Source organism: Triturus cristatus, chromosome 3_1 (genome assembly GCF_964204655.1).
Source record: "Triturus cristatus chromosome 3_1, aTriCri1.1, whole genome shotgun sequence".
Classification (NCBI taxonomy): Eukaryota; Metazoa; Chordata; class Amphibia; order Caudata; family Salamandridae; genus Triturus; species Triturus cristatus.
In genome coordinates, this window is record NC_140583.1 from 652,141,678 (window position 1) to 652,154,037 (window position 12,360).

General features: G+C 44.1%; 1 protein-coding gene across 1 annotated transcript in view; it reads left to right on the forward strand.

The window, feature by feature from the left end:
- The window catches only part of ADAMTS7 (ADAM metallopeptidase with thrombospondin type 1 motif 7), a 487,405-nt gene extending 475,439 nt beyond the window's left edge, over positions 1 to 11,966 (forward strand). The window contains exon 24 of the mRNA XM_085644679.1: positions 10,018 to 11,966. Coding sequence (XP_085500805.1) covers positions 10,018 to 10,181 — 164 coding nt within the window. The 3' untranslated portion in view covers positions 10,182 to 11,966. The remainder of the gene's footprint in view (positions 1 to 10,017) is intronic.
- The last annotated feature ends 394 nt before the right edge of the window (positions 11,967 to 12,360 follow it).

Here is a 12,360-nt window from a genome sequence, read left to right on the forward strand (position 1 = left end):
AAATATGGAGGAGTGTGGAGCATTGTTTGCGCCACCAGTGTAAAAAGCAATGACGCTGCTGCGGTGTTAGATCCTTGTAAACATGCTCCAAGATCTCTTAGTAGTGTGTATGATGTATGCATGCTGACGTCACTGCGTAGCTGGCAGCAATTTAAGAATGTGTGCAGCAACAGGCAATTAAGTCACCTGGTGGAACCAGTTTTCTGGGGAATTACAAGAGCATGGAGAAAGCTGTCTATGACAGTAGAGGCCTAGGTTTGTGTCCCTAAAGCAGGATAGAGGGATGGCGAATGGGAGAGAGATGCTAGAAAGTACGAGCTGGTCGGTTCTGCTGTTATGTAAAAAGAAAAAAAATAACCTTTATATTCCACCCTATGCAGAGCTGGAAAAATATTTATTGTAATGGACATTTATGTTCCACACGTTGCAAAACAGTTGCAGACATTTTGCAAAGGATAACTAGTTCTTTGTTGTATTTCATGGGGGCAATAAAAGTGCAGAAAAATCCCCCACATTGCATTTCTCTTTGTTAAATGTGATGTATTGAATCTTACAGTAACTCATAGCCATACACTTCAATTATACATCTGTCATGTACAATAATGCTCTTCAAGGTAGTGTCTCAATGGAGAGAAGTCCTACTAGAGGTGTATAATGTCCATGAAGAGCAATATTTTAAGTGGGATGAAAAAAGTGGGGGTCTCAAAAAGGGGCGTAGCGTATGTAACGAAGAGCATGGCTTAAACATGTAAACTTCGTTTCTGTAATCCCCACTCACCTGTAAGTGCTACATTTTCTTAATTTTCTTTTACTTTTACCTTGTCAATATTTTGACAGCCGTGTACTTCCTTCACAAACATTTGCACAGATTCACAGCTGAAACTGAAATACATGATCATTGTACTGTGTGCTCTGTAGAGAGGCCAAGGATTGGATGACCATGTATTCTGAATACTTGTTTACACACTGACAGGCATTGAGAGAAACTCACATTGCCTTCAGTCTCAATCGTGACCCGACATCTGGAGGTGACTCAGTTCAAAATATGCACTATACGAGAGTAACTTGCTATATGGAGGGAAAAAAAACAGAAACACAACATCCTGGAAATAGTTAACACTCTGAGGAAATGCAAGATTAAGTAAAACATGAAATATGAACAGGAACTAAATCACTGATATGGATTGCCTTAACATTTTTTAACTTTATTGTTCAGAAACCGAGGAATGTTTTTGTCATTAAAGTGGATGACATGAATATATGGCCCAATAAGGCTGTTTTTTATTTCTATCCGTCTGGAACCCGGAGGGACCTGGTGCATTTAAAGCCCTGATGATCAGTAAAAACGAAAGCAAAGACCTGTACAAAGAGACAGAACTTTATTGTAAGCTTTAATTTATTGTAAGTGTGTAGGCCTTTTTTATGCTGAATGTAACATTGCATGCTTTACACAAACATTTGTTTACTCCGGGAGTTACAAGGGGCTGTGTTAGTACACCAGTGCTGCTGTGCTTCCATCCTAAAGAAAATAATTACATACTGGCGAATAACATTTTCAATGTGATCTAGTGAATGCGTATAATTTTTTTTCTTAAGAAATCTTTTTATCTTGCGTAGCGTTAGAATACTTTTCCTATCAATGTGTGTTAAATTGACAAACTAGTGATATAAATATGCAGCAGATCGTGCTGCATATTGCCACATCATTTGATTTTCCTCCTGCTTAATTTAGTAATTCCTGCCATATAGTAATGATGTCTTCCATTACCGCATAACTCTAGTGGCCCTGTCCATAGATGTCAAAGACGTTCACTGTGAATTTATCTCAGTGCCACTTTAGCTTTTATTATTGTTGGCATCATGGTGTGTGTGAAGTAAAATGAGTGTAGTTATATACATAATATCAGCAACCATGTTTGATACCCTCCTACATTACACAACATTTTGTAACACTATATTCTTTAAATAAATGTGTTTTCCAGATAAATCTTTTAAAAGGTCTTATATTAGTCTTGAATACTGTAGGACTTAGAGTTCTGCCTTTCTTACTGATGAAAGTATGTGGGTCAGTTCCTTGTCCTCTCTTCTTAGTTAGTACATTTTCTATTGCTTCCTTATCAAAAAGTCATAATAGCTCTTCTGGTAATCCATGAAAATTATCTCATATAGGAAATGGCATCTGACCCAGAGTGCAACCTCCTCAGGTTGCCACTCCGCTTCCTTTATATCCTGTTCCATACACGTGACATGCATAGACACCAGGAAGGCTTCAAGATGTTTACACAATTACAAGAAAGTCACCAAACTAAGACCATCTATCATTAGTTCCTTAGGAAGATACAAACCAGGGTAAAAGGATATAACAATCAAACAAAGGACCCCCTGACTGCTATTAGTGAAAGAGATATGCTTTAGGGCTTTCTAAACAGCCAAGTGATTCAAAATGTGCCTGATTTCATTCGATAGCCTTCAATACTCTCTTACTTAATTCTGCAAACATTAAATTGGAGGTGAAGGGTAAGCGTAAGGCACATCTGGGTATGTATTGCAGGAGGAACCCAGCCAGTTTGGTTTCTCTTAGCCGTTGAAGATTTTATGGGTCAGGGAGAGCAATTTGCACTGAACCTGTTGTCCCATGAACAACCAGTGCACACTTTTCATCATTGGCATTTGGAATGTAAAACAAAAAAACATTATTTTGTGTGTGATCCCTTTGTAATCCAGGTAATCTTCCATCACAAAGGAGGTAATTTATACATTGTCTCCTAAAATAACACTTGCAAAACTTTCATCCAAATCATTTCTTCCACGACCGTGAACACCTTCTTTGTTTTTCGCTTGGACACAATTTATGTACTTACCTCTAGTAGAGGCATACTAAAACCATATTCTCCTAAGGCAATCTTAGTACATCTTCAAGGATCAATTCAGCTGTTCCTTCGTAATACGTACCTCATCACTGCTCATGAACTTCAAGTTGCCACTCGTCAGTCTCTCCGCCACATCATCCAGATTAGGCAGCCAATAACCAGCTCTAGGTCTGCCCATAGTTTTGGTCAGAACTAATCAAAGGGAGAGTGGTGCCACTATAACACCTTTCCTATCCTGGAAATCCTTAGAATATTTTAAAAGGGCTCTCACCCACTAAAGTTTCCTCTTGCGGCATGCTACATCATCAAGTCCACCCCCAGAACCCCTAGCGTATCTGGGTGTGCTCAACCTCTAGAAAGCGGGAGCACTTAGAAAGCGTTATGGTGACACCACTCCCCTTTGATTCGTTTTGTACGTATTTGGAAGTTGATTGGCTCCACTCTCCATACTTCTTACTCCCCCTTCTTTTGATTATCTGCTTAGTTCTGGTCATCTATAGATGGCCCTAATGGGCCACATTTAGCAGTCTCTTCTACTACCTGGGGAGGACCCAACAGATAACGCCTTCCTAAAAGGTCCTTCTCTAAACCGAACCCATCTCTCACAATGTAATATGAGTTTAACTCATTTGTCACCCTTTTTCTCTAACCACAATTGTCTCACATATCTGCTTACTTCCTATAAGATTTTCTAAAAGTACCTTGCGACCCTACTATCATCAGATCTCCCGCTGTAGGATTCACCTGCTGTAACAACGTTTCTACTTTCGCATTTTTGTGTCTGCAAGTCCCTTAGCGGTATCTGCAAGCTCAATAAAACCTCAGGCACACAGTTGTTTCCAATTCCTCTTAAACAGCTTTCACCCTATGTAATTATAATATTCATGCAATTGCTGTAGCTCCTGTCATTAATTAGTCATGTAAACATCTCCTTTTAAACAACAAAGACTATCCTATAACACCACAGGGAGAAAAAAAACATAATCTTGAGTATCACTCCTAGGGTCTAATTCTGTTTTTATGATTCTTCTGATATGGTCAGCTCACTATATCTTTTTCTGGCACAGAATTTCTCATGTGAACGTGACATTACCGAGTGGTCCCTGCCATGGTTTGTCATCCATCATTATAATCAGTTTTTTCCCCTTGCTCATGTCATTAAAGCACCATCGATGCCTCTGTCATATCTGAATTCGAACAGTATTTGCCATGTGCATGCTCTTCCTACAATTCTGCACAAGATTATTGTTGCTGGACTACCCGTGAGACTGGTAAAATGAGAGTTACCAGAACATATGTACCACAATTAGGAAGGTAGTGTGGGTGTTTGCAACTGCAGCAACAGTGTGGGAGGGTGTAACCCCCCCCCTGGCGACACCACCACTGCTGGACTTGAAGTTGGCCCTGAATTAGTTTCATTCCTTGGTGCCAAGCCTTCGTGTTCCACTGTGCATGGCAGGGCCGGACTGGCCGTAGCGGGCACCGGGCGTTTTCCTGGTGGTCCGACTTAATTGCCAGGGCTGGTTTGCATTCTCAGTCCGGCCGTGGTGCGTGGTAGTAACCACAACAGTAGTGAGAGACAAGATTTGGTCCCATCGAGTAGGCGATCCATCTGCAAGAACAAGGGTAGCCTGCAGAGCTCAAGGAGCAGCTTTCCTTTGAGCAATGCAAGCCTGCCCTCACATCCTGCAGAATCACAGTCTGGTGGCACAGAAGCAGGGCCAGGTGGTGAAAAAGCACCACAATAGGACAGTCTGACCACGTAAAGGTTAAGATGATACTTAGTACACTAGTGACTGGTTGTACAAAGATGCGAATTTGCTGAACGTAGGATACACACGCATGGCCTGATCTGGAGCAAGAGATGTTGAACGCTCAGCTCTGGAATCACTTAAGGAACTGGCATGAGGAGAACCCACAGAAGGATTCTCCATGGCAACACATGAGTTCTACATGAGACAATAATAACATCACTGACCACATAACTAAGACACAATAACAGCTCTTTTTTTCAAGAGAAAAACAAACAAGAAAAAAAAACATTCCTAGAATTATATCCACAAAATAGATCATGGAACATCCATCATGTCATCTAAACTGCACTCACACCTCCACAGACAAAATCTTCCACACCAACATGCAATCTAGCATATGCACCCAGCAACACGCGGACGCGCACAGCAATCAACTACACATTATGACACTCTTTCCTTCCATCAAAACTGAAGAACACTACTACTCCCACTACAGCCAAAATTGTATCTTTTGGCCCCATCAGTGCCATAAAGCAACAAACTAAAATGCCACACTCATCCTACAAACTACATCGTTTTTGATACTTCTACACACAACAAAAACAGCAGAAGTGCCTTAGGCACCACACATGTAACAACAAAGCTAGGCTGTTAAAAGACCAATACAACCAGACTTCCTGTAAAAAAAAATCTGAAATGCGTTCAATACCTAAAGCAAATAAATTAACTGAAAAGAATATACCAAGTGTTAAAATGATTATATCATTCAGACTGCATGTCCAATGGGTTTAAAATGCCGATTGAAAACAGACTATCTGTAGAAAAATGTTTGAGATGATACTGGAACATGCTGACTTGATATGTTTATAGATGATACTGTAGCCAGAGAGTATAAAAGCACCGGCATAGTCACTGCAAGTCAATCCTCGGCGTAGACATCAACCAATGCAGCCTTATGACAGGTGCCAGCGAGGACAGAGGCTGTAGGTCTGGCCGGCACAAGAACCGTAGGCGGGAAGCCTTTGCAGAGACCCCAGCAAGGACTCAGAGTACAACCTTGAAAGGGCATAAACTGAGCACTACATGATGATGATCCCTGGTGAGAGGAGGTGGTCTCAGGGCATAGAGTGAGGACTCGCCTGCCCCATGGTTCCTTCCACACATCCCTGCCTTCATTTGTGGCTTCAGCGCCTGCAAGGCTCGCAGACAACCTACTCCTTCATATGCTGTTCCGAAAGAAGCCTTCATCTTCTCAAACACAGTGTCCACATCTGCCCATGCGGTGGGTGCACAGACCCTCATCATCTCTGACATAAAAAGTTTAAAGGTCTTCCCACGGACCTTTCTCATCTCACTCCATGCAGTTTGTCTTGCAATAGCAAAATCTCACCAATTCCTGGGTCTAGCCTATATAAACACTACAGGGACTAGACTAAAGCTTTCTGTAGTCTGTTTTCAGACTTAATTTTTAATGTATGCACAGTAAAAAGAAACACTTAAAATTCTGGGCTGTCTACACCACGCAGGTCAATTACGTTCTTCTTAGTCGACAGCCCACCTCACCCAAAGAGAAAGCAAGGAAGCAGTACGGCAGGCCCTCTGAAGAAGAGGGTGCAAAGCGTGGTGGCTGCTCCTGCCAGCACCGCCACGCTTCAATGCCCAGAAATAAGTATGTCGGGAAGTGCCCCTTTCCAATATGGCGAAGCATTCTTTCACACCAGCAGTGTCCATGTGCATTAGTTATACTGATGGTCACTTCGGCATGATGCAGGGCAGCGGCACCACTCGTTTGCAGCAGGGCAAGCAGTAAGTGAGGAAGGGTGTGATGCAGCTGGTCATCTCTGTGCCCACAGGCCCCTCCTGAGGAAACACAAAATGTAATACTTTATAACAATAGTTCTAATGAAGAATACCACATAATACCGAGGTCGGGGTACATTCAGGAGTATGCTTTAATATAATCGCTCTTGCCTGAGCTACTGTCACTATCTATGTCCCTCAAAAACCCCTCTTCCCGCGTATCCGAGAAGGTACCAATATTCCTATTCCTGCATAATTCCTTTTTCCCCCATCATTCTTCTTTTGTTAAATAACTGTAGCATTAACATTTGAGCACTTTCAGATTTTCTCTAGTCATTTCTTCTTGTAAATATCCTTGCATATCTACAATGGTATTCACTTCTGGTTATCCATCCTTGATATCTCAGCGTCACTCATCGTTATCGGAAAAGCTTCTTCTCTGCACACTCAGTTTTCCTAGCTCTGGATGAACAGATCTGCCAGAAAAAAAGTGTCAATAACTCACATAATTTGATATCATAGCTCCCCAGCCTGAAAACGTGATCCACAATACTGAAAAATGACATTAAAAGTGACCAGTAGCACCAGAGCAATAACCCAAAGGCAGAAATTAAAGACATTTGAGTACTTCATGTGACCTCCAATCACAGAAGTATCTTTACTTTTAGCAGGCGCAGACCTGGCACAGGTTTCTTCTTACCAACCATCCTAGAAGATGGCTTCTTCTCAAGTGCAAGTTGAGATTCGCTCTGGTAAAATTATCCTCCTCCCAAGTAAATGGCTTGCGCTTCCACAATCGAATAAGTTACTTACCTTTAGTAACACTGGTAGATATTCTATCTAATCTCTGATTCCTCCCTATGTGAATTTTCCCGCGGTACCAGACAGGATCCAGAAAACTCAAAAGCAGTACTTCTGCACGCTGGAAGGTGCTGCCGTGCGACTTCACGTCTTCACCATCCCGCTCTGGAAGTGACAAACTGAGCCGCATACAAGTGTCACCCATGTGTGATGATATCAGTTTCTTTCATGAACCTGTCCATGCCCTCAGACGCTGAGTCCTTCAGCAAATTAAATGAACCACTGTGAAGATTCCTAAATTGGGGTCTTTTTAAATAGAAGAGATCCTCCACACAATGGGGAGGTAGAAGGCCTGTGAGGAATCTGGGGTTAAATAGGGTGTCCACCTGAAAAGCATTACCGAAGGTAAGTAACTTGTTCATCTGATGGGATACTTCTAACCATAGATTCCTCACCTTGTGAATAGATACCAAAGCTGTACCTCCCAAAGTGGTGGGTTGCGAGATAGCTCAGACTAAAATGTCCTGCATGACTGAGCAGGTAAAATGTCCATCTCAATGAACACGATTGCCGAGGCTCTAGTGCTTCATGAACATCTGCACTGATGCCCACATAGCTGCCTGACAGATATCCAGGTATGGAGAAAGTGAGAAAGAGGAAGACCCTACAGACTGTGATACGCTGTACAATATCTTATTCTAGAGTGAATAGTTAAACTAGGAGGTAAATCACTCTGGATGTGGGATTGGGTTTACGGAGTGCTTTCCTCTTATATGTGTTGAACTTAAATCCATAGATCCTGGGGGAGACTGCTACCCTCAACCATTGACGAAGGGTAGCGATCAGCATCAGCACATTTGTAAGCCCTCAAGGGGCATGGGTGAGGCGGAGGAGTGGACGACAAATTGAAAGTACATGTGGCCCACTGTGAACTGCAGGTAGCATCTGTGGGCCAGCAGGACCGGGATGTGAAAATAAACATCCTGCAGATCCAGCGCCACCATCCCGTCTCTGGGATCCAGAGTGGACCTGGGCTAGGGTGAGTCTTTTGAATTTGCCCTTGTACAGGAAGATTTAGGATAGGGCGGAAACCTCAGTCCTCCTTCTGTACCAGGAAGTAGTGGGAATAGCACCCAATTCCTATTTCCAAAGTTGGCATGCTCTCCATGGTCCCTTTGGTCAAAAGAGCCTGCACTTCCCTGCATAAAAAAGACATTTGGTCCTCCGAGAAGTGGTATGATGTAGGGGGCAGGTGCGGTGGGTCAAAAAGCAGTGGCAGGGCGCATCCCTATTAGACAATCTGCAGGACTCATCTGTTGGATGTAATGTGTTGCTACCCCTGCAGAAAGTGGCTGATCCTGCCTCCTGCAGGATAGCGCTGTGCGTTAGAGGGTTAACTAAAGGGGTTTTGAGGTTGTGGGTAGAGGATTGGGATGAATGCTGCCCCTTATGGCGATGTCATTGTTTTTTGGGCCCACTGTCCGACCTTGAAAGGACTGGGATGCCTGTTGTGCGGGCAGTGAAGCCTGAGGATGTCCATACACCAAGCCCCTGGCATATCTCTGGAAGGTAACAATTGTTGGGCAGTGTGCCTGACTTGAGCTGAAAGGCCCAAAGAGAGTGGCGTGGCTCAGCTTCCCTTAATATGCTCTACGGCTAAGTTCGCCTTTTCATCAAACAGGGGAAGCCATTGAAGGGCATATCAGTTAACGATACCAGGTACATCCCAGGAGAAGCCAGTGGACCTTAACCATCTACCATCTGTTGTCATCATAGGGCAAGGCAAACTCTTCCTCTTCCCCACCATTGCATGGTCATCTCCATATGGCTGGCTCTGATCAGAATTCGAACTAAAAAGTTGGTGTAATGTCTGTGTACTGTAGCGGACTCCTGTCTGTCTGAAGGAGGCTACGATAAACCAAAATCTGGACGTGGTCTCAGTCAAGATGAAGCCTGCTTCAAGTTGGATACAATGATGGTATGCAACTCTTCCTCCGACGCTGGTGGCCATGCTCGAGGGGCCAGTGTGGACTTCAGCATCGGTCCCAATGCCGGTGTGGAACAAAAAGCAGGCTATAGGGGACTAGACATCACCAAGGGTGAACCCACATGTGGTAACCACACTGAGAGTTTGTGCAAATACTTGGGGCCCTTAGAGGGAGCGTGACATGTTGACTAGACTGGTCCTGCAGAAGTGAGCCTTGAGTTTATTTCAGAACATTAAATGAAGAGTGGTGATAGGCTGCTCTTTGGGTAGAATTTTCTTGATGTGCAGGGCATTTCCATAGAAAGCCTGGGCTAGGGTCTTGCTCCTGTGCCCGTTGAGTGTATTTAAGCCAAAGATGTACTTAAGTTACTGGACTAAGTGTTTCAGGTTATGCACAGTTACGCTGCCAGGTAAGTGGGTTGTTGACAGTGACTTTCCTTATGCTAAAGGAATTATATTTTGAAAGCAAATGCAATTTCTGTTTAAGATTCAGTGTAGTAGGCCTATAAACAATGATGTTTTCGAAGCAACTGGTGTCAGCTATGAGGTATGCTTAATCTGTGGGGTGGCTTTCACTGGAGAGTAAATCAATTTCACTAGTGCTAATATGTGCTGATATGTTGGGTGCACCCTGAGTCAAGTCCGAAAAAGCACTCCATGCCTGAATTTTCCCACATCATATTGAGGGAAGTATTAATGTTTCTTCACAGTGAGTGACAGAGAGCCTGTTCTTCACAGTGGTGACTATAAGGTTTTGGCCTTCTCCTGAGAGTAATCATCTTTTCATCTGTGTTTTTTTGTGCAGGCTTTCATTGTGAGCGGGACCGTCTCAGCTTTAGCTTCTGTCAGACTCTACGACTTCTGGGAAGATGCCACCTGCCAACTGTCAAGGTGCAGTGCTGCCGAACCTGCTTCCCTCACAGTTCCGGCACCCGGGACCGAGGGAACGAGCGAGTTTCACGCAGGTGAGACTTCTCGTTCCAGAAGACATTGTGAAAGTCAATGGCTTGCTGAAGCATTTGCCCCAACCTATCATCATCAGTCACATACTAGGGGCTTCCGTCCATGGACTTTCCGATCCCAAGATGCCACTGTTTGGAAGACATTCTAGGCTCAAGGATTTTCCAGCCTGGGTGACTGCTCTATCGAAAGGATTACTCTACATTCATTCTTCTATCTCTAGCACCGTCCAACTGAAGAGTTTTCTCTTGTTGTATGCAACATTCAGGAAGCTCCTGTGACATCTTCTGGACTCATGCTACTGGTGCAGGTGAACTCAAACTGCACACTCGGGCTTCCCCATGCAACTTGCAGACCTTGTCCTTGGTCAATCAGGGGAATTCAACAAGCAACACCACTGAGGAGCAGCTCCAGGCTTTGTCATTAATTCATCATCTCTTGAGCTGGACTCTTATTCCTTCCCATGGTGTATATTCCTGCTGGATGCAGCTGCGCTGCTTGACGCAGTACTCCATGATAGCCGACCACAAGCGCTGCTTAACGTTCCCAGGCCAAGAAGAAATCAGCCTTGTGAGGCAGGGAAAAACTTGGTGCTGAAGGTGCAGGCACTCACCCAATATAAAGGTGGGTGCCAGTGACCACCCTGGAGGAGCTAGTGGACCTCACCAGGGGGCTTCTTGAGGTGCTGGCGGGACCAGCATGTGGTGCTCCAGCCCCAGTGTTGTATTGCTGGGTGTGAAACTATTTTAATGGACTGTCCTAGAAATAAGTGGACTTCCACTCAACCACCTATCACATTCCATTCCTGACACTTGGTGAGAATAATGTGTGACACGCATAGTCTATCTTAGTCCCTTCATAAATGGCAATGTCGGGTGCACAGAGCACCGTCAAAGTTGAGTGTCTGTATTTGGTTTGGATGCTTGCAGGCTTTTTGTTGCACAATAGGCCATTCTTATCCTCAGCCTTTCGACATCAGTGGTCAGCTGGGCTGTCCACTCTTGGAGGGTATCCTGTAGGTGCGGTCATAAAGCAAAGTCTGTCACATCGCAAGCTCGTGGCATACTGACAAGTATGGATGGAGCAAAGCAGTTTGCATGTCGAACTCAATCAAATGTGACTGGTTCTGCTCCAGTCCTCCCCAGCTTTTACGAGAATCTGGCGTATTGGCCAGCGGTCTGTGATAGGGGTAGGTGTACATCCATGGGACCCTTGATGGCGCACTAGATCCCATGGTGCTGGATCTACCTGTGTTCTTCTTGAGCATGCCCTCCAGGATGTATCTTCACCCACATGTTTGTCACAAAGAGAAGACATATGTTATCTACCTTACCTACAAACTGTATGCACTGTACTCATCTTTCCCATTGTGGCTAACTACCACCAACACTCTTTCAACAATGCACATGAAGCGCACCCAGGAACTTAATGAAAGTCAAACTATTCAAGTGGCCTATATAAACGATACGTATGGACTAGCTACTTACGAAATTTCCCAAAAGCGCATTAAGCCGTGCAAGGGGAATGGAGATTGCTAATTAAATAACCATGCAATGCAAAGCAATCCAATCAAGTGCATTTTCTTAGTGACTGACATTAAAGTTTCCCCCTTCTTAGTCTGTTCCACTGATGCCCCCGGCTCGACCACCTCCATATCATTCCGTCCCAGGGATTTCCCCCACCCCTTCCGCCTTTGCAGTTTTTGGTGCTAAACAAGATCCAGGTATTTTTTATTGTTTTTTTTTTACTTGTTGTGCTCACCAACGCTTTAAATTAAACGGTGATTTAATTAAACATTTCCTTGTTTGGTTTCTCTGGGTACCTGTTGGGGTAAAGCATAGTGTGGGTGGCCATGCGTGTGATGCTTTTGTGGGGGACTGCATTCAGACCTGGTGGTCTGAAACAATGGGCCCATGGAGTCTCACAGAGATGTCATTCAAGGCACATGTTGGTAGAGACAGACAATGCTTTCAGTTAAGACATTTCACCTGGGCAGTCCGGCAGGAAAGTCCCACAGCACTTCAAAAAGACTGCGATCTCCACCAGTCAACACTACATTCCTTAAAATAAAGAACCATCCTAGGAGCATACATGCTGAATGGAGAGGCTGTGTGCACGTGTGTGGTGGAGAGGTGGGGTGCAACGGGTAGGGCAATAGGTGTGGATTGTTTAGAAGAGCAGTTGCTTG